This window comes from Cololabis saira, chromosome 3 (assembly GCF_033807715.1).
Source record: "Cololabis saira isolate AMF1-May2022 chromosome 3, fColSai1.1, whole genome shotgun sequence".
In the NCBI taxonomy this organism is placed as follows: Eukaryota; Metazoa; Chordata; class Actinopteri; order Beloniformes; family Belonidae; genus Cololabis; species Cololabis saira.
Window position 1 is genome coordinate 35,641,341 of NC_084589.1, and position 23,262 is coordinate 35,664,602.

The following is a 23,262-nucleotide window of genomic DNA, read 5'->3' on the forward strand; positions in this document are numbered from 1 at the left end:
TTCATGGTCATCTAGACTATATATCACAAAACAGTAATTATTAAAAAATCATATAAAAAATCATATATATGGGCTGATTTAAAAATCATATATATGGGCTGATTTAATGTGGTTTAATGAATTCAACACCCATAAAACTTGTGATACATAGCACTGATTTTGGTCATATTGCTTGTGATCTGTTCATGGTCATCTAGACTATATATCACAAGAGAGTAATTAGTATAAAATCATATTATGTGCTGATTTAATGAGGTTAAATGAATTCAACACCCATAAAACAATCAGTGTTATGTATCACACGTTTTATGGGTGTTGAATGTCGAATATCCAATATCCAATATCAAACCAATTCAACCGCGGCTCCAGTGAAGCGGCTTCACCTGGACAGAGTCGGGCAGCTGCGGTGACGTCATCGTGTCATAATTAACCCGTTATATCTTCAAAACTAAAGCAGCACAAACGAAATTTCTTTCTGCACAAACCAGCACTAACGAGGCACAAACAAACTAGACCATTTTGGTTTATTTTGGACAAAGTCGGGGGGCTGCGTGAACTTTGAATGACCTTTGAAAAATAACGTGATATCTTCAAAACTAAAGCAGCACAAACGAAATTCCTTTCTGCACAAACCGGCACTAACGCAGCACAAACGATTGAGAATATTTTCACTGAATTTTGCGTGGGGTGGGGGGCCAGCTTCACGCAGGTTCAATAAACTGTATCTTTGCTGTAACTGCTAGAAGGAACTATCCGTAGAACCTGCCAGAATCTGATTTCTTCTGATTTCTGGCCGCGGGAGCGCGCACAGCAGCCCGTTGAACGATAGCGCTAAAACGTCAGATTTTCAGATTATGAAGCTCAAAAATGAGATCAAGTCATATTTAGGCAGAAACAACTTTTCATTAACTGTATTTGGCCTTCAATCAATTTTTGGCAGGTGAAAATGTCTATTTTGTGTTGTGAATGAATGAATGAATGAATGAATGAATGAATTAATGAATTAATGAATTAATTGTTTTTTATTTATGTGTCATACACCTTTAAGGTGCCCAGCCTATAAGGGCTTACAAGACACAGATACCCTACGCCAGCAAACAAACATCAACTGCGTACAAACAAAAACACAAACACAAAATTATAATATCCACTTATACATTACAGATCAGATCCTTTCTCAATTTTCATATAATTTGTCCTTTCTCTGTTTCCAGGCTCTCTTTATAAAAGTAGCCATAGAGAAAACCTCCTCTTTAAAAAACCATTCCAATTTAACATCATCCTCAGTCCAAAACAACTCAGGTTTACAATCTTGCATTCTCTGAAATAAAAACTTCCTGGCTTCATCATACAATGGACAATAAAACAAAAAATGAAGTTCATCCTCAACAACATTCAGGTCACAAACACTACATAATCTTTCCTGTTGTAATGGTCCTTTAAAATAGTTAAAAGCAATCCTGTGAGCTCTAGTGTTTATATTATGAAGCTCAAGAATGAGATCAAATCATATTTAGGTAGAAACAACCTTTAATTAATTGTATTTGGCCTTCAATCAATTTTTGGCAGGAAAAAACACCCATTTTCAGGGGAGAAATCAGATTATGGCAGGCAGGCAATCACTTTTTGGCACGACACCGGAACTCCAGATTGTAACACCCGGCGGAAGGTCGGACGTTTTGAGCGAACGGAACACGTGAGCAGTGATTCCTGTGAGGAGGACGGTTCTGTTGTTTACTTTCTTTTTGCTCTTCAACAATGTCTAAGGTGAATCCTCTGAGAGAGTTTATCGGTCAGCGACTAACAGCAGCTGCTGTAGAAATATTCTCAGTGTTTGAAAAGACCATCTTGGAGTATGAAGAAGAGCTGGACCGTCAGCGCAGACTGTTGGAGCTCGCCTGGAAACCTGAGATCAGAATACACAGAGTCGGTACGTAACCCTGGAAAGTTGAATGAATGAACACATGAGTATTGCCGCGTTCCATTTGTCCTCGGAAGTCGGAATTTCCCAGTTCCTAGTCGGAATTTTCAACTGGAACGCCCCTCGAAGTGGGATTTCCTACTGGGCATATTGCCGCGTTCCATTTACCTCGGAAATCGGAACTAGGAACTGGGAATGGCAGCCTTCTTGGAATGGTAACTCGGGGGTGGTGAAGCTTCTCCCACTTTCCCAGTAGGAAATCCCACTTCGAGGGGCGTTCCAGTTGAAAATTCCGACTAGGAACTGGGAAATTCCGACTTCCGAGGACAAATGGAACGCAAATGGTGCTTCCTTTCATGGTCGATTCAGACTCTGGACCAGACTGTTATTTCATACTTTAGACTTAATCGTTTATTCTGTAGAAAAGATGCAGATCACAGTGGCTCCGTGTAAGATGTGAGATGACACTGGAAAAAAACCCGATCGTTGGAGGATGTTCATATGCAGTCAGGCAATCAGGGGGGATGGTGGATTTTATCATATGGGGACAGATAATTTGTGCTGATTACAAATAATATAATATATTACAAATAATAGCACTGACCAAAAAACCTGCAGAAATACTGCAGGAATGACATAGCAGCAGTTAAATGCAGCCTTCTGTAAGCTTTAAATATCCACTGGGCTTACATCAAATACATCAAAACACAAAAATAAAAAACAGTTTTCTGAACTTATCAATATGACTCTGTCCTTCACAGGATAAGTAAAATGGATCACTGCAAAAACTCAAAATCTTAACAAGAATATTTGTCTTATTTCTAGTTAAAATGTCTCATTTTAGTAAAAAATCTCATTACACTTAAAACAAGACTCATCACTGGAAAAACATAAGTTGACTTGACTGGGACTTCAGATAATTGTTTCGTGAAGATAGTAGGGTCATCTGCTAACTGGCTAATGATTACATGTATTCCAAGTACCTCTAAAGGTGCAATGTTGGAATTTTTGATAAGTATAGCGAGCATTTCTGTAGCTATTATGAAGAAATAGGACAGCCTTGTTTTACTCCTCGTTTAATTGTAAATCGAGGTAATGTGCCTTCTCGTAAAGATATACAGCTATTTCAGTTTTCATAAAGCGATTCGAAGATATTTATGAATTTATCACCAAATCCAATTAATTTTAAACACTGAAAAATGAATGAGTGCTCAATCGAATCAAACGCTTTATAAAAATCAAGAAACAAAATAAAACCATCATCTTGTATTAAATTATTATAGTCTAGAAGATTGAGGATTAAGCGAATATTGTTGTGAATGGATCTACCCCTCATAAAGCCAGATTGGGAGTCACTTATGATTTTGTGCAAGTGCTTTTTTAATCTGTTAGCATAAATGAGGGTTACTATTTTGTAGTCATTGTTCAATAAGGTGATCGGTCTAAGATTTTCTAACACTTTTGGGGTTTTACCCGGTTTTGGGATCAGAGTTATTATTCCTTGTTTCATACTAGAGGGAAATGTGATATTGTTACTTGCTTCTTTTAACATAAGAGAGAATGGTTCTTTTATTAAATCCCAGAAATGTTAAAAAATTTGCAGTAAGACCATCACTCCCTGGGGATTTGTTCAAAGACAAACTCTTAACTGCACCGTCAAGTTCAACAGAAGAAATGTCGGCATCACATAAATCTGCAAACTCTTTTTTTATAGTAGGAATAAGATCTTTGATACAGTTAAAAAAGTTGTCAGCATCCTCTCTGGAGAAAGATGAGGAATATAGCTTACTGTAGAAGGAAATTATTTCTCTGGCAATCACAGCTGGATCTGTGACAGTTTGATCATTAATCACCAGTGTTTTGACTGAATTTCTTTCCTGTCTTCTTTTTTCTTTTTTTGTTTTTTTTTTACCTTGTCTGCACATATATTAATGGTTAATACCATGCTGGTAAAAACCTAAGACATATATATGTGCATTGTTACTATATTTAATATATATACACACATATTTTATATATATATATATATATATATATATATATATATATATATATATATATATATATATATATATATATATATATATATATATATATATATACATACACACACACACACACATACATACAAACCCAGTTTTTTTTTTGGGAGGGGGCTACATCTGCTGCTAAACCAGGAAGCAAGAACAAATGGAGGCACACGTCAAACACCGGAAATCTGCAACAAAAACCACAAACGAAACACGAAACCTGTCTTTTTTTTCCTAATCGACAAAAGTATGATGTGCTTTTTTCTCCTTCCTCTATCCATTTTGCTCTTGATCTTATATAAGCACCTTCGGCTCTCCTGAGATAGATTTCATAAAGCTTAATTTGCCAAATTTGTATTTTTTGTTTATCCTCATCAGTCTGTGAAGTTTTATTGCAATAGGAGTTTATTTCTTTAATAATGTTAATTTCTGATCATTTGTTACTTCTGTTACGTGATTTTCCAAAACTAATAGCAAATTCTCGAATTTAAAATTTTAAGAATTCCCATTTAACAACATAAGATATTATCGATTCCTCAAACATTACATCTGAGATTAAGATTTCAATTCCATCATGAAAAGCCACATTTTCTAATGATTTGGAAAGGAATTGCTGCAGTAAATTGGCTTAGAATGGCCTATTTTACTGTCATGAGGAGGAAATATTGTAGAAAAACATTAATGTCCACACTAGTATAAATACAGGTTTGCATGGCCTCACAAAATGATGCCGTTTACAATGAGGTGGCAGCACTTATGATTGTAATGAAGTGAGAGAATCAGTCAGACAACACTTAAAGATTTTAAGTGTTGTCTGACTTGACTTTTCTCCCGCACTTCTAGTGTTACCTGTAGACGTGGTGGACGCAGATCTCAGCTTCATGCATTCTTGATATTCTATCACATGTTTGCGGCTGAGGTGGTGGAGCAAGTTGCTAGTGTTGCCTCCCGCGGCTACAACTTTAGCTTTACAACAATTGCAGATGATTGTTGTTTGTTGGACGTCGTCTTTTTTAAAGCCAAAGAATTTCCACACAGCCGACACGGCTCCTCTTTTCGGAACAAGTTCCCCTGTGTCGTGTTCTGGAACAGTTGTGGGACTTTCGTTCGCCATCTTCACCCACATATGTCCGCTGTAAACAATGCAACTGCTAAATAGCGATGCACCGAAATGAAAATTTGTGGCCGAAACTGAAACCGAAAATAATAATAAACACTTGGCCGAATACCGAACAATACCGAACATTGTTCGTCGCAGTTTTTCATTTATTTTGCCAATTTTTTCACCATTGCATAAATCAAATTAATTAGATTTAGGCATGCTTTTCAAAGAAAAAAATCTTTTACAAAATTACAAGGTAGAAAATATTTATTGAACATAAAAAACTGAACATTTTTTAATTTCCCAGCATTATGTTGTTTTGGTTCCACCTCCTGGTGAATGTTAGGTAAAATTCTTATGTGGTTACATTTTGGTTGGCCAACGATTTATGTTTGTGGTGCGCAACCGGTACGGGAGCGGCCAGTCTATTTCCTTATATTACAACGCCGTTATTAATTGTTCGTTTTTATTCCCACTTATTCCACCGAACACCAAAAGTGTTTTTTTGCCATTTTCGGCCGAACAATTTCGGTTACCGAACAATTTTGGTTACCGAACAATCGGTGCATCACTACTGCTAAACAGTCCCCTCACAAACAGTGTCCAGCGGCACGGCAGAACGTAGCGCCGAGCAGCGTTCCCAACGTTGTGTACGCTACTGTACATACTCACCGGTATTACGGTATATGAAAAATTCATATCATAAGAAAAATAAACACCAGTATTCGGTATGAACCGGTATACCGCCCAGCACTAGGAAAAGTTATATTGTGCTGCTTTAAGCCCCTAGCATTAAATGAACATACATGAAAGCTGAACATTCATAATGAACATAGACTAGCAAACGCTAGTGAATATTACTGTATATAGATTTAACTTGAAGAGAGGTGAAAAAAGTTAGCCCAACAACAGGCAGTGTCCCTTCAAATTCAACAGTCTTACCTTAACTATTGTCAGATTAATCAAAGTTTGAATTAAGTTTAGTTCTTATGAGTATCAGAATCAGAATTAGAAAACTGCCTGTTATTTTCATGACATGCATTGGTGGTTCAGTGGTAGAAATCTCGCCTGCCACGCAGGAGGTTAAAACTGCTGACTTCCTGGTTGGTCAACTGAACCATTGTTTTTAGGCACATCTGTTTCAAAACCCCCATCACATGCTCTGAACAGATAACAGGGCAGCTACTTTAGGGGGGTCCACTGACAGTCGTCTCATTGTCTGTAAGGGTTAGTTGACCATCTCATGACAACAAAACCCCCTTGAGTATTTCTTAAAAGGATGTCTGTTGCTCTGCACACCGCAGATAAGTTACTTACTAACTGAAAAGTCATAAGGTGTGACTTTTCAATTATCATCTGATACCATGTCTGTGTGACCATCTGTTTCCTGTTTTTGTCAATTGTCTATCTATACATTCACTGTTCCAAATATGGTCATTCCTGTCATCCTTTGCTTAATAAAAGCGCCAGTTCTGCAGAGAGCCAGTTGAGAGAAGTTCTGACGAGCTAAGAGAAGGGCCGTGTTGCCTAAAGCTTCTCAGGATTCCTCTCCAAACTTCTGCAGAAGGCCATTGAAAACCATTTCTGACAGTTTCCGGTGTCTTTTTCTAAAGTTATTAATATTGTGATGACTTTTTAACCTAACATTTTGGTGCCGAAACCCGGGATCTCAAGTTCTGGCGATGGAACGGCGTACGGTCAAAGGAGGGCATCTAAAAATCTGTCGACAGCGTTTCCGCCTTTAGGGAACGGGCCCAGATTTGGTTTGCGCTGTTCCAGAGTCCAGACGACGAGATTTCCCAGCCAGGGGAAAGCACTTGGAGACTTGGTGAGAAAACTCCTCTTACTTAATACCTGGGGTATTGAAGTATTTTTGTGTAAAATACGAGTGAAATTCTGTGTGCTAACAAGAAGGTTAGTGAAAGAGGTGATTGGCAGCAGGTCGGGGACACGATTTTTATAGAAGGCATAGGGGCCTCTAAAAATACTATGCCTGGGGCAGTGCGTAAGGCCAACACGGGGGTTTCGGACCCGACAGAATAACAAGAAGAGGTTTCTTTGGAATGATTTTTTAATGGGTTTTGTTTAATGTTCGTCTTGTCTATTGTTTGTCTAATGTTTGTCTGATGTTTATGACAGGAAAACTGTCTGTTCAATGTTTGGGGTTTTCAAAATTGAGAGGAAAAATTTAAATTGTTCACTAAAATATCAGGCTAAAACCAAACTGTTGAAAAAGGAAACTTGTGTTCTGAGAGAAACTTAGGAAAGAAAATAACTGACGAAAAATAGCAGAGGCGTGGTTAAGCTGAAAATTTATGCTTAAAGAATCTCAAAAGATGCTTAATTGATGGGGAGACGTCCTCAAATTTAAAATGGAGACAGAATCTTGCGAAATAATAATACACGAAACTTAAAAAGAAGTAAATGAACTAATTTAAGACTAAAAGAAAAAACAAGAAGTAAAAATGGGTTAAAGAGGTGGTATTGATGAGAGACTGGGAGGGGAGAAGTGGGGGCTGCAGCAGGATGTGATTCTCTGTGTGTGTGACAAGCTCTCTCTCTCTCTCTCCCTCTGTGTGTGTGTGTGTGTGTATGTGAGACTGTCTGTGTGTGTAAAAGTGCTGCTGCAGTGTGGCTGCACGTTTACGAAGAGCTGCATGAGATGACAGACTTAGTGAAGCTTAAGAGGGAGGTGTCTTCTCATTTGGAGACTACATGTCCGTGAGTTGAGGGTTGAATTTCCTCTCTGTTGAAGTTTTTGTTAAAATGATACAAATAGCAGCCGAAAGCTCTGTGTCTGTGTGTGACTCTCTGTGTGTGTGTGAAAGCGTGCTCCAGCAGTGGGTGCAGCGCTTTACGAGCGGCTGCAGGCTGAGAAGTGAGCTCTCCTTTTGGAGGAGACGTACAAATGGAGAAATATAGTTTGTTCTATCATTCTAAGCCCTGAATGAGGGCATAGAATCATAGAAGTTTTAAATTGGGTTAATTCATCATTTAATTTGCAGATTACTTTTGTAATACTGTATTTAACTCGGATTGTATGCAGGAGAAACAAACCCGTTGTACAATCTTTTTAGAAAAGAAGAACTCTGAGTGCATACTAGCTATTCACACTGAAAATGTGTACATTTGTGATCAGTGTTGTTATCATTTAGGTTGTGAGTTAATTTGAAATGCGCCAATTGATTTTGGTTAGTTTGAGGAGAAATAATTTACACATTTGTACTGATACACAAACCCACATGCAGATGATCTGAAGTGTGTGTTTAATGTTAGTGGGTTTTTGTCTATGTGTAGTTTACGCATGGGAATTTATCCCACAATTTTCTTAAGACTTCTATGAGTTTTCATAGAAGGGCATGCATTTGTGTTGCAGCATGCAAACAGAAGATTAGGAATCTCCTGAAGACTTTTATAAGTACTATATGATTTATCTGGAGACAATTTTTCTGACAATTTTATGACAATTTTCTGGCATTTCTTTTGATTTGGGGAAAATATAGCTCAACAACAGTTGAGAAGGCATTATTTGATAGAATGATTCCTTTAAGTCCGATGTTTTGTGACTATGACTTATTGTTTATATACAATATATATATAAGTTCACTGAAGACTACTGTTTACGTTGCAGGAGAGTTGCTGCACTGACAGTTTTTGTGTGTTACTTTAATAAGATCATAACCTACCTGGGTTGAAATGAGAACGTTTTTCAATGAGAAATTCTGTAGTCTAATCTACGGTGGGAGACAGAATTTTAAAGGTTTTGCCCCATCTAATCTGGTGATGGGAGGGGGGATCTCTGAGGGACATAGATATCCAACCCTAGAGAATCATTGAGTCAGACCTGCAGACTTGCCAGGGTGCGAAGGTCAAGAAGTGGGAGGGCCACTTATCTGGGGAGCCTGACTCTGGCAGCCTGACTCTTCCAGGGAGAAGTCAACAAGGAGGGGGCCTAATGACACAAAACCCCCACCCCTGTCGGCATGCAAATAATGCTGTGAAGCAGACCAGTGCTTCCAAGGAAGTTGTTCCCCCTGGTGGCTAAGTTGAGCCATAGGAAGTTTTTATGGCTCAACAGGAGGGAGTAGGGGTATATGATACATCATGAGGATTAAATACTAAATACCCTTTAAAAATTTTTTAGTAGGAGCTTTTCGACATGTTGCAGATACAACATGAAAGGACCTATCCATTTGAAGTTTGGATTTCATTCTTGGAGTGAACTAATGGCTGTTAAGTTAAGGCTCAAGAAAGCCATGGCCTGAATGCCGGCCATTAGTCGAACTGTACATGAGAATCGTCTTCTTGTACGCTGCTGTTTTCTTCCTCTTCCCTCTCCTAAAGCAGGAACTGCTGAAACTGGGTAACCGGATCCTGAGTCGAGTGGTGAAACGTCATCACTCCGCCAGGACGGGTCCTTTTTGCTGTCCAGATCAGGACACCGACAGCACCGGCAGCAGTAAAGGCTGCTGAATGATCTACTGCGTTCACCAGTTGCAGTGAAAGCTAGCGGAGAAACGTGCCAGGCTCGAGTAGTGCAGGAAGTCGGGCGGTTTTACAACCTTTTGCCCGCCGAAGAAAACATCTGATGCCTATCTCGCCAGCCACAGCCTGAAGATGACTAGCCAAACTGACTTGCGACAACAAACTAGGAGAGGAGTCCGAGGAATGGAAGAGACTTTTTCACTACTGAGTCATGCTGACATGATGACTGAGATTCCGATTCCGATTCCGACTATTACTGTCTTTGTACTGTTCTGTGTTTTCATTACCTGTATGTTTACGATGACACTGGAGTGTTTTATTTTGTTTACTGTGAAGTTTCATAAGAACAAACAGGAGGGAAATGTCAGATTAATCAAAGTTTGAATTAAGTTTAGTTCTTATGAGTATCAGAATCAGAATTAGAAAACTGCCTGTTATTTTCATGACATGCATTGGTGGTTCAGTGGTAGAAATCTCGCCTGCCACGCAGGAGGTTAAAACTGCTGACTTCCTGGTTGGTCAACTGAACCATTGTTTTTAGGCACATCTGTTTCAAAACCCCCATCACATGCTCTGAACAGATAACAGGGCAGCTACTTTAGGGGGGTCCACTGACAGTCGTCTCATTGTCTGTAAGGGTTAGTTGACCATCTCATGACAACAAAACCCCCTTGAGTATTTCTTAAAAGGATGTCTGTTGCTCTGCACACCGCAGATAAGTTACTTACTAACTGAAAAGTCATAAGGTGTGACTTTTCAATTATCATCTGATACCATGTCTGTGTGACCATCTGTTTCCTGTTTTTGTCAATTGTCTATCTATACATTCACTGTTCCAAATATGGTCATTCCTGTCATCCTTTGCTTAATAAAAGCGCCAGTTCTGCAGAGAGCCAGTTGAGAGAAGTTCTGACGAGCTAAGAGAAGGGCCGTGTTGCCTAAAGCTTCTCAGGATTCCTCTCCAAACTTCTGCAGAAGGCCATTGAAAACCATTTCTGACAGTTTCCGGTGTCTTTTTCTAAAGTTATTAATATTGTGATGACTTTTTAACCTAACACTATCCAACTTGTATAACCTACACATCAAAAGTGCCTTTTAACGTGAATATTCACATTGATTACCACTGAAAATCTTATGAGACAGTTTTAAGTAATTTTTTGTCCGTCAATGTAACCTGCACCACCTCTGTAGTACGCTCGTTTTCCAGCTGCTCTTGTTGCTGTATCCGTGGCCACAGTGCTGCTCTCAACTCTCTGTCAGCCTTGCAGAGATCTTCGATGAAACCAACTCCCAGCTCCTTGCAGACGGTCGAATCTTTGGTCATCTTCCACGGCGCGTCACGATGCATCCTCTAGGTCAGGGGTGTCGGACTCCAGTCCTCGAGGGCCGGTGTCCTGAATGTTTTAGATGTTTCACTGCTTTAACACACCTGATTCTAATTAATCATCGTCACCAGCTTGTCATCAAAGTCTGGATAGTTCTGTTGATGACACAGCTCCTTGTATCACGGTTTGATAAAAAAAGGGACACATGTAAAACATGCAGGACACCGGCCCTCGAGGACTGGAGTCCGACACCCCTGCTCTAGGTGAACTGGACAATAACATGCCTTGTTTTGTTTTCCTCACGTCTGCCGAGTCGATGGGCCGAGTCCACAATGTGATTGATGTTTGGGGACCATGAACAACAGCTTTATTCTTTAACTGTCTCGATACCAACGCAGTAACAGTCACAGTGCCGCCTAATGGTCACACAGAGTAATGCACTTGTTTTCAAATATACTACATCTCCCTTTCTCAAGTTTGTTTGTTTTCCTAATAACAGTTTCTATGCATTATATGGACATGACAGTTATGAAAACAGCATTACAACTTTAACTGGGTTTACACTAAAGGCACTGTAAATAACATATTACGGTCCTGATGAGACTACATTTACCAACCAAAATTGCCATCCAATATCACAGATCCTTATTAAGTCTGCATATTTCTTTGAAGCAATTGGAAAAACAATTGACTTAAGCATAACAATATAACTTTCAATTTCAACAAAACCTATTAATGCCTAAATATTGGGACTGAATTTGAAAAGATCACAATTAGCGCATAACAGCTCCATCGATAACATTTACATCATACTCGTTCCATTCTTTTTTTTTTTCTTTTCTGTTTTTTATTCCAGATAACACCATGGCACTCTTACAGGCCTTCCACAGCGAGTTCTTCTCACAGGGTTGTTCTTGGATACAGCATTTTCAGTAGCTACTCTTGGACTATGCAGTACAGCGGAACAGTATGGAGTAGAGCTAGTTGGATCAGCACTTGTTAAAGTGTCTTGCTCCACATGATACGATTGCTCTGGTGTGATGTTACCAGGTGTCACTGGAAATTAAGTCTCTCTTGTTTTGAGCAGGTGTCTGCGATTTCTCCTTTACATTTCTCCTCTGGGCTGTTTGTGTTTCTCTATCACAGTGGCTGATTCCCACTTGTTGCCTTGTCTAAAGTTGGGCATACACTGTGCGATATTTTAAATAGTTTGAGACAGCCCCATCTCACACTGCACGACTAGATCGCTGCGTTCAAAAGTTCACAGCCCACGATTTATGGTCTCATACTGTACGACCCGATGCTCTGATGCGACCCGTCTGCTCACACTATACGATCATAATCCTCCCGTCGGACTTCTGTGTACTGGAACTCGAGGCCGGTTTTAGGGGGGGGGGGCAGGGGTGAGCTGTTCCAACCCAAACGTGTGTCCTGCCCACCCGATCAAAGGTTATGGGGATCCTTTATTTTTTTTATAATTTTATTTTTTTATATATATTAAAAAAAATCACAAAATATCTGTACCGTTTCTGATTGGGTGGGCACTGCGCATCATTTTTAGACACAACAATGAACGCATACCGCAAAAGTTGTGTCTCTGCGGAGGGACCCGGCGTCCCAGCAAAATGAGCACAACAGAGAAGTGTTCAGAACAGCACACACTGAAGGCTGATTTATGGTTCCACGTTACACCAACGCAGAGCCTACGGCGTAGGTTACGTGGTGACGCGCACTGTACGGTGCGGGTCGCTGCCGTACCCTACGCCGTAGGCGTTGCTGTAACGCGGAACCATAAATCAGGCTTTAGCAATTTGTGCCATTATGTGTAGCGATAAATGAAAAAAGATTAGACAACGCCGTGATTGGACAAGGAATTGACTGGACAGACGTGGGAAATGCAGTCTTTTTTTTCTGCTATTGAAACATGATTTGTAATGTGAATTTGCAAAACTTTAAACTACAAATAATAGTTTTTGACGTGACATCAGAGATTGCGCATGCTCTCTGCGAAAGGATGAGGAAAATTGGGTCGTAGCACGACCAGGATTGCAAGCACGTTGGATTTTTTTGCGAGCACACGATTTGTGATCGAGAGCTCGTTGTGAGGTGTTACTCTCTCGTCGTTACCCCACGTATACTGCACGAGGCACCACCAACAATTGGGTCGAAATCCGGCCTGATCCAAAAAATAGTCGCACGACTGGAAAATCTTCTCAAAACGAGCCGATAATCGCACAGTGTATGCCCGGCTTTACCCGCACATTTTCACCAACTTGGAGGTCAGACAGTGTTCTGGTTCCTTGATCAAAGTATTGTTTCTGTCTTTGTTATCTATGCACGAGTCGGCTCCTGGCATCTTTATATAAAGCTGGCTGCAATAATGTCTTTGTCACAGGTAACTTTGATTTGAGCCTTCTTCCATTGAGTATCTGAGCAGGTGAGTGTCCAACCCCACTCAGTGGTGTGTTCCGGTATTCAAGCAGTGCTAGGTACGGGTCACCAGCGTTGTCCTGTGCTTTTGTCAGCAGGTTTTTTATTGTCTGAACTGCTCTCTCAACTTGGCCATTTGACTGCGGGAAAGTGGGACTTGAAGAGGTGTGTTTGAAACCCCACTCAGCACTGAAGTCCACCATCTCTTGGCTCACCAGCTGTGTGCCATTGTCGGAGAACAACTCATCTGGCACACCATGCCTTGCAAATATAGACTTCAGCCCAATGATGATGTGTTTGCTTGTGGTTCCATTCAGTTTGACGATCTCTGGAAACTTTGAAAAATAATCCAAACGCAATAAATACTCTGCATCCTTGAAGTGAAACAAATCCACACCTATCTTTGCCCATGCTCTCTCAGGCACTGGATGTGGTATAAGTGGCTCCCTGGGATTATTGTTCTTGTGTGTGTTACATACACCACTGAGCCACGACTTCTATCTGTTTGCCCGGCCAGTCCAGTACATCCCAGGCTTGCTCCTTACACTTAGGGCCAATCCCAATTCTCCTTCACTCGCCCTTCTTTTCTCCACTCGCACTTCTTTTCTTCCCTAAGCCCTAAAAAAGAAGGGGGAGATTTTAGGGCACTTGAAATCTAGGGCACTTGGCCCAGGTGCCTGTCCCAATTCTCCCCCTACCCCTCGTTTCCATCCCTAGCCTGATCAGGAAGCTGAGAGCCAAAAGCTGTTTTAATTTCAGCTGTAGCGCTGTTAATATGGCACTTATATTCCATATAAAAAAATGTGCACAGAAATATTTACAAAAAAAAAAGTTTGCAGTGTATGTGCTGCTACTGCTGATGAGGTGTCCTGTCCACCATTTTCTCTAAAAGGTTCAGGAACCTGTCCATGTGTTCTTCATATAGTTTTGTACTTGTGTGGTTTTACTCACTTGGAAATACTTTTAAATTGTCTAATAAAACTTGTTTCACAACAGTTTTCTCTTCTGGGGTTTCTCAAAGTAAGGTAATGTCTCAAATTATAAACTGTACAACAAGATCAATAGTAAAATAAGGATAGTGAGAGAATCCGCAGTAAAAAAGGCTTTATTTGCTATATTCAAATAACATTTTTAAAAAGAAAAAAAGTAAACATTGCACGCAGAACAAAGAAAAGTGCTGTTCCATATAAAAAAATTTGCACAGAAATATGTACAAAAAAAAAATTGCAGTGTATGTGCTGCTACTGCTGATGAGGTGTCTGGTCCACCATTTTCTCTAAAAGGTTCAGGATTCTGTCCATGTGTTCTTCATTCTTTTGACATCTTCTGTCTTCTTTGGCGGCCTCAGCTTGAAGGAAGTCCTGCATAGAGAGTTTCTTTTTTGGGGGGATCGGGGGGAAAGAGGACCTGATGCCTGAAGCTTCCAGCTTCCTCTTCCAGCTGGTGAGGCAGAGCTTGAGGCTGATGTGCTGGCGTCTTCCACAGTGTTCTGAGATAAAAAAAAGATGGATACACATGTTGATTACACACATGACTGGACTATCATACACACCCACAACATCATACCAGGTTAATTATCACTGTATAAATAAAAATGAACTCTGTGCTTTCCTGTGAATTTGTCAGAGAGGACACCGGTGAGGATGGAGGGTCGATTATGTTCTGAAAAGAAAATAACAGTTAGATCTTCAGGTACTGTAGTGTCGTATCACTCACAATCAGGAGGAACCACCGGTCGTAGCACAAGCTAGCTATAGGAAGAAGGACTGGGGAATAAGATTGTGCTTTTTTACTGCTAAACTTACCATGAGTATTTGCGTGGGATCTTCATAAGACGCCAACAAACATGGAGGCTGGATTGAAGGTCTGGACCCCAAAAGCTCATGCATATCTTCGTAGAAAGGCCATGAGGCTGCTGTGGCCTCCCCACTGTCTGTCCCAGAGCGCACACACACACACACACACACACACACACACACACACACACAATTTACAGAAGATTATTAATAAATACTTTACATGGATTTTTTTTTGTTAAGCATCATCTCTTCAGCAGATAATATTAATTACCATAACCATTGCTTACCTTATATTTTTTTTAAGATTTTCCCATTTTTTGCCAATTTGTGCTGTGGTCACCTTTCCCTCCAGTTCCAGCTCTTTGATGAGTTTCCTGTAACAGAAAACAGTGATGAATAGTAGTTATACCATGGTTAAGGACCCCATCACAGATATTCTGCAAGCAGATAGCTTGATCACTCACTCCCACAGCGGTTTAGCAGCATATTTCTTCTTATTGAAATTCTCCTCGTTGTTAGTCCTAAAGCTTATTAGGTGTCGGACCTGATCCGGAGTCCCTGGGATGAAATGTGATTACTGCAATGCACAAACGTCCTCGAAAAAAAAAAAAAAACAAACAACAAAAAAAAAAAGTTTGAACTATGATAACAAGGCAGCAAGCGACGTTATTACTTCGTAACCCCCCCCAAATAACGTTGCTGCCTTATAGTAATGTGAAATATACAACAAATTTGTAGAAAATATGAGAGTTAACGAGTAGTTAACAGGACACGGCATGTTATCTACCCGACTCGTCATCAACAGCCACATATTATCTTACGTTAACTCAGAATCAGAATCAGCTTTATTGGCCAGGTTCGAACATTGTCCAACAAGTAATTTGACTCCGGTAATTTCACTCTTTGGTATTAAAAATAAACAATAAACAATGTGGTATTTCTATGTACTGTTCAAACTGTTAAAACATACAAAAGCACTGTGATTTTTTTAATTCCATGGGACATTATACTTACATTTGTGGGTTCAATATCCTCCTGCTCTTTGCGGTTCGCCATTTGACTCAAAAAAATGAAAAAATGCTTGCTTGCTCAAAATCGAGACGAGTCTGTAAAGCATGTTTTCCTCGGTCGGCGAGCTTTAAATAGACGCAGCCTATGGCGTAGCTTACGGAACCTACGGCGTAGCTTACGTAGCTTACGTAACCATATTCCGGCGCGATCTTAGCGAACAACGGACAAAAAAGGGATGATGTACATTCACTGAGTGAATATTATGAAAGTAAAATATCGGTTTGCGCCGAGAAATGTAATCAAAATGCATTTTTATGCAGAAACTAACTCAAAATATTGATTTTACTCCCAAAAAAAACAGAAATGTCCTCCATGTTTTTTTTTTTGATTCAGTCCGCAAATGACGACGAAAAGCATTCTGGGAAATCTTCATACCCCCTCGCTCGCCAAGTCAGCATCTGAAATCCCTCGATTTGAAGGGGCTATTCTCAGCCCCTAGCCCTCGTTATGCCCCCTCCCCCTAGGTGAAAAGAGGAATTGGGACACCACTACCTTCACGGGAACGCGCAAAATTTAGGGTTAGGGAAGAAAAGGAGGGCGAGGGGGAGTATTGGGACGCACCCTTAACCATGCCCATATGTGACTTGTGGATTTAACTGAGCATTTCACTTCTCAATGTGTGTGGTACTACTAACCTTGAGTTCTTGAGTATGAGTCCATCTGCAAATGACAGTTCTTCCCTAAATGTCCAGTACTGTTTGATTCTGTCTGGAAGCTGTCTCTGTGTATCTGGCCAGCCTCTCTGAATTGCATTTGCGACTAGTATCAACTCGGCATCCTCTTGTGTTGCTTCTTTGAACTCCTGCAACTTTTCCTCTGATACTGGGAGGTGGTAATTTACAAAGTTGACTTTCAGCTCTTCATCAAGGAGTTTCTCATGGTGCTCTTTTAGAAGTGCTCTGCTTAAAGCATCAGCAATATGCATCCCCTTGCCTGGCTTGTACTTGACCTCAAGAAGACTGTAGTTTTGTAGTCTCATGAGCATTCTTTGTAGTCTGGCTGGGGCGCTGAGAAGTGATTTTTTTTTTTTTTTTTTTTTTTTTTTTTAAATATCACCTCCAGCGGCTTATGATGGAATGTTTCACAGCGAAACACGATTGCAATTAGTGATACACCGAAATGAAAATTTGTGGCCTAATACCGATCTATGGTTCTTCGCAGTTTTTCATTTATTTTGACAATTTTTTCACCATTGCATAAATCAAATAAATGTACAGTGAAATCCCCGCCAGTCACATTTTGTCTTACTGTACTTATTGTATTTTTTTCATAATTTTTTTCATTTTCTCCTGTTCAAATCCAATTACTCGGGTCGCGGTGGGGCGGGGCTGACCTCTGCAATTTGAAGCCTTGTATAATAATTGTAAAAAAAAAAAAAAAAAAAACTGTTGAGCTTGTCTTCTGCCTGGCATCTGGGTTATTTTCTTGGAGGATCTCGTCAAACATATCAGACAGTGACAGTGCATGTGACGGTGCATGTGGCTAATGCAATAAAAACAGGGAGGGGGAGGTCAGGGTATCATATTTGACAATGACCACCCCGTCCAAGTAGCTAAGTATTCTTGTTAAGTGTATCTATTAAATGTTGAGTGTGGGGCGTCTAAGATGTTATTATCGTGGGGCGGGGAGTACTGGGGCACGTGGGACCGTGTCCCCCACGCCCCAGACCCCCTGACCCCTCGGACCCATGTGTGTGTGTGAGTCGTGTAGGGGGGGAGGAAGGGGGAGCGGAGGCCGTGCATTGTTCTTTATGACCTCCAACTCCATGTCATACTTTTTATTTTTGTACTGACATGTCAACATGACTTTACTTTTGGCTGGAATGTGGTGTCCTGCATAAGCAACAAGCTTGGAGTGAGATTTGCTCACCTTTTTATCCAGTCTCACTTTTCTGAGGTCTTTCATAGAAATTACGTTGCAATCACCCCCAGTGTCCAGCCTGACTTTTCAAAACTTTCTTGTTGACAATCAGATCTTCACACCACTTTTCTTTCTTTGCATCCACTGCATTGATTTGTGAGACTTGTTTTTCTGCTTGGATTGTGCCAATAAAGAAGTCCTGATCATCTGCCCCGGCCTTGTTCATATGTCGTACTTTATGATTATTTGTGTGCTTGCGTGAGTTGCACATTTTGGCATAGTGATTTTTCCCGTGGCAGGCTTTGCACACTTGTCCGTAGGCAGGGCACTTCCTTGGGTCATGCCTGTAGCTGCATCTTGTGCAGTTTCCTTGAGTTCTCATCTTTACATTCTGTGCTGTGACACCACTGTCTTTCTGTTTGTCACGTTGTTTTTGCTTAGTGACTTTATTGACAGGAATTTCAACCTCTTCATGTAGACGTTTTGGCTTACTCCGGCTCAACTCACTGGCTCTGCAAATGTCTTTTGCTTTATTTAGCGTGAGGTCCGGTTCTCTCAGTAGTCGTCCTCTCACTTGGTAATCTGTGATTCCATCTCGTATCAGTGAGTCGATGAGGTGCTCAAACTCGCAGTCTTTCACTTTGTTTATTAAATCAGTCACATATGCATCAACAGTCTCTGATTTTCCTTGCTCTTGATGAAGAATTTTGACAGCTTGGCCCCCTGCAGGGGGAGGTTGCCCCAGTCCTACCTCCTGCAGGGCTTTGAACTCGACTCAAGACCTTTTGAGGTAGCTCCAACTTGCTACCCAACTTCCTACCCCCCGGGCAGATCCCGACACCTGGAAGTTGGTTCAAACAGACATGAATCAAGAGAGCACCCCATGGGGTGATTTGGAGGTCTGTGACAGTCATGCCAAATGTCTGATAATGACATTTGGCCCGATTCACATCCGACTGTAAATTACTTTTTGTCTCTCGCCTGATTCGTGTATTCCTGCATTTTTTTGTTAAACTCCTTGTAATAGAATCTGGTTACAACGTCACTCGAGTCCCAGGGGAGTGCCGAGACTTCCAGCCCCCACAGAGACAAAGACCATATACGGACTTCCTGATCCCTCAGGGGTGGTCCCAAAGCTAAAGGATTCACACTTCTGACTGGCTCTCACTGGGCTGGTTTATTCCTGTAACTTTTGTATAAAAACCCTTTGACTGAACCCATCTGGGTCGACACACCAAATACAGACTCGATCTGTGCTGGTCATGTCAACCACCGGCTTACTGATTAAAAACTCTCTATACCACGAGCGGACTTCTGAACTGGTTTTTGATAAATTCCTCAACACTCTCGAATAAAGAACAGGTGCCTCAAATACGTCTTTTTTTTTTTTTTTCCTTTGCTCACAATGTTGGCGGAAAAGTTATTTCTATCTATCATAGTCGTCTACGTCTTCATCAAAGTCAAAAGTGTTATATACTTTTAATTGCTTCGTCCCCGGTCACATGTAGGAACGTGGCTCTTTTCACTGCATCAGACTTTTCGTCGATTCCGCTAGCGACAAGAAACAGTTCAAATCTCTGGATCCAGACTCTCCAATTTTCCACTAGATTTCCTTCTAGACTTAATGAGGTCGGAGGTTTCATCTGCTCCATTTTGTCTTCCTATCTTTGTTTTACTTCAAGTTTTTATTGACACCATGTTATATATGACGCGGAAGAACCCATTTCTATAACAACAACTTTATTAATTAATTAACTGTCTCGATACCAACGCAGTATCAAAAGAGTACAGTCACAGTGCCGCCTAATGGTCACACAAAGTAATGCACTTGTTTTCAAATATACTACATAGATGAAGGGGTTCAGGACAAACTTTAAACCTCACAAATACAACCAAACAATCAACACTAGGAAGCACTTTTGACTTGTTAAAATCTTATCTCTTTGTCCCTTTTTGTAATTCCAGACCCCCCACAAGAAAATGTTTGTAAGGTGGAAGAGGACGAGGTTTTCAGTGACCAGCACCTCGATAACCTGGAGAGGAGCTGCCCGGACCAGGAGGAACCAGGGCGTTTACAGACTACAGAACTGGAGGAAGACTCCAGCAGTCAGGAGATTAAGCACGAGGACGTAGAGGTGGAGGTCTCATTGGTCAATCTCGCTGATGTGAAAGTTGAAAATGGTGAACCAGGACCAAACCGTGGCCAGCTGCTGTTGCACACTTCTCCTGAAGCTCAAAACAAAGATGAGGAAGGGACTGAAAGTTTACGCTCAGACTCCAGTAAAACTGCAGATCTGGAGCCAATGAGACGACACGGTGACCACGAAGATGCTGCTGTCCCGTCAGACAGCAACTGTAAATCAAAGCTGACCAGGACCCACACGGGGATGAAGGCGTTTTCTTCAAACACTTGCAAGAAAGAGTTCAGTAAAGGTAGTATTTTAATGGATCACATGAAGATCCACCCTGGCGAAAGGCCGTACCTGTGCAACACCTTCGGCAACGCATTTACTCATTCATCACATCTTAAAAGCCACATAACCACGCACATGAGCGAGAAGCCCTTCATCTGCAAAACATGTGGAAAGAGTTACAAGCAACGTTGCCACCTGGTGGTTCACTCGAGGATCCACACCGGCGAAAGGCCGTACCTGTGCAACTTCTGCAGCAAAACCTTTACTGAATCATCACTTCTTAAACGCCACATAACCATGCACACGGGCGAGAAGCCTTACATCTGCAAAACATGTGGAAAAAATTACAGGCTACGTTCCACCCTGGTGGTTCACTTGAGGACCCACACTGGCGAAAGGCCGTACCTGTGCAACACCTGCGGAAAAACCTTTACTGAGTCATCAGCTCTTAAACGGCACATAACCACGCACACGGGCGAGAAGCGGTATTTGTCCAAGACGTGCAACAAAGGTTTTAGCCGCGGAATTGATTTCCTGAGTCACATGAAAAATCACCCTGAGGAGAAGTCTGGTGACTCGTGACAAATGAAGCTCATGTTGTTATCCCCCGGGGGCAGCTGTCCACTCCTCTCTGACCCACAGAAGAAGAGACGAAGAAGTCCAACCACCACCTGCTGTGGCTGGTGAGCCTAATCCCCTCCCCACAAGGGTTGCAGGTTCAACCCGGATTTATGCTTCTCCGTCAACTTGACGCAGAGGGAACGATGTGGTTGTGTACTGTACTTTTTTTTAAAGTTCTGCTTTGAATTTGTTTGAATCCCTGTTCCTTCTTAAAATCGTATTATTTGTTGCTGTTGGTAACTTGCCGTCTCCACGGTGCAAATAAATAGCTGTTAGTATGTGCTGAAGTTTCTTTAAACGTGACAGTTTATTTCGTTCATCTACAAGCCTCTCACACGTTTTTCCCATCTGTTTCTTCTTCACTCACATTCTCTTTGTAAAGTTAATCTGCAGCTCCATGTTGTTAAACTCTCTCCATCTTTTCCGTTCTGAGGTTAGTCCAAGTTTGATATATTTACAACGTTCCTCTGAAAAACATGAAGAAACTTCAGAGAAATGAGGACAAAAGAAGAAACGCAACCATCAACACGTTGGAAAAAGAACAGCCAACCATCTGTCACCATTTTATAAACTTTAATGTCTGCAGCATTAAACAAAAAACCTTGAAGATTTCAGAAGTCAGTGCAGTCAGATACGGTTTGCTTTTATTTCCCCTTTAAAAGGTTTTTATTGATTTAGAAAACAAGAACATTTGGTTTGCAAATTAATGAGGAAATGAGTGTGATGTGGGATACACATCACGATACTTGAGTCACGATACAATACGATATTGCGGTATCCAAATTTTGCGGTATATTGTGATGTTACAAATAGTTCGCTGAAAACTGTAAAAGGCTTTATGCATTTTAAAATCTGAGCTGCACATACGTCAGATTATCGTGATGATTCATGGGACAAACTAAGTCAAAACAATGCAATTCAAGTGATCCATGCTGTGTTATTGTAACTATATAAGCTAAAGTTGTAAATATGTTGTAACATATTTATGTACGTTTTTCATATTATTTACATAATATGAAATTAACAATATTGTTTAATCACATGTATAAAATCAAGTTATCTAAATTTACAACTCTTCTGACACATGATTTATTATAAAGCTGATGTTGAGATCCGTCTTGAAGCAGCAGATCTGCCGGTTCGAGAGCAGGAAGAAGAGGGAGGTTCATCGGGATCAGATTCCAGGGAGAGGACAGGCTTTGGATTGAACCCTTTTATAGAAGTAAATGTCTTTTTACCTCAACTCATATTTAGTCAGAAATAATCATGAAAAATTTAATTAAGTTTTCATTTTAGATGGATGAATTATTTTATTGTTTATAATTCTGGAATATTACACTCTCCATATGTAGAATGAGCAGCAGTGCCCCCTGGTGGTGAGTTATAAAAGCTCAACATAAACCCAAGAGTGAACTATCTATCGTAATAATAATAAAAATCAAGAATCAATCTGTATTGTCACATCATATGGGTAAAAATTTTGGTTGTGCAGGCTCATCATTGCAGTTAAAAAAGAAAAAGTGCATGAATAATCTAGATCAGGGGTATTCAACTAGATTAGGCAGGGGGCCACAACTGCAAAAAGACTGCATGGAGGGGGCCACACACACGGAAAATTTGGGGGTTTTCAAAATGTATTTTGCACTCAAAGACGAAGATTTATGTATATATATAATACATTTGTGCACAGGGATGAGCAGGAGAATATCTGTCTAGTTTACATATGAGTTATGTATTAATTGTCTCCAGATTTAGTCATTGTGAATGTTAAATATAATATTCAGATAATATCCGGCGTCGGAAGCGACGCCAGCCGCCGACGATCGGTCGGCCGATCGATCGGGACAACACTAATCCCCCCCCCCTTTTTAAAAATATGACCAGGGGCCACATAAAAGCTCCTGGCGGGCCGCAAGTGGCCCGCGGGCCGCCAGTTGAATATCCCTGATCTAGATGATACCGTAGGTGGAATAAAAAATAGAAAAATAATAAATAGTCTTGGGCCTATGTGTATAATATAAAGCTCTCTATTAACAAGAGACACGTTCAGTTCAGTATGTCACCCGAACTAGGTCTTGTAAATAAAAACATAAAAAAAGACTTTAGTGCATCAATAAGAGGAAAATTGTCAGTGACGCAGATTATTGGTACAGCGTGATCAGTACAACCAGCATTTAGCTCAGAAAACAATGTCGAAAGAGAAA

At 40.7% G+C, this 23,262-nt stretch overlaps 1 protein-coding gene across 1 annotated transcript; it reads left to right on the plus strand.

Moving 5' to 3' along the window:
- Positions 1-1,723: 1,723 nt before the first annotated feature.
- Positions 1,724-22,650, plus strand: LOC133441125 (zinc finger protein 664-like). The gene is made up of 2 exons (XM_061718517.1): positions 1,724-1,930; positions 19,989-22,650. The coding sequence occupies exons 1-2, from the start codon at positions 1,759-1,761 to the stop codon at positions 21,017-21,019; spliced, it is 1,203 nt and encodes a 400-aa protein (XP_061574501.1). The 5' UTR covers positions 1,724-1,758; the 3' UTR covers positions 21,020-22,650.
- Positions 22,651-23,262: the final 612 nt, after the last annotated feature.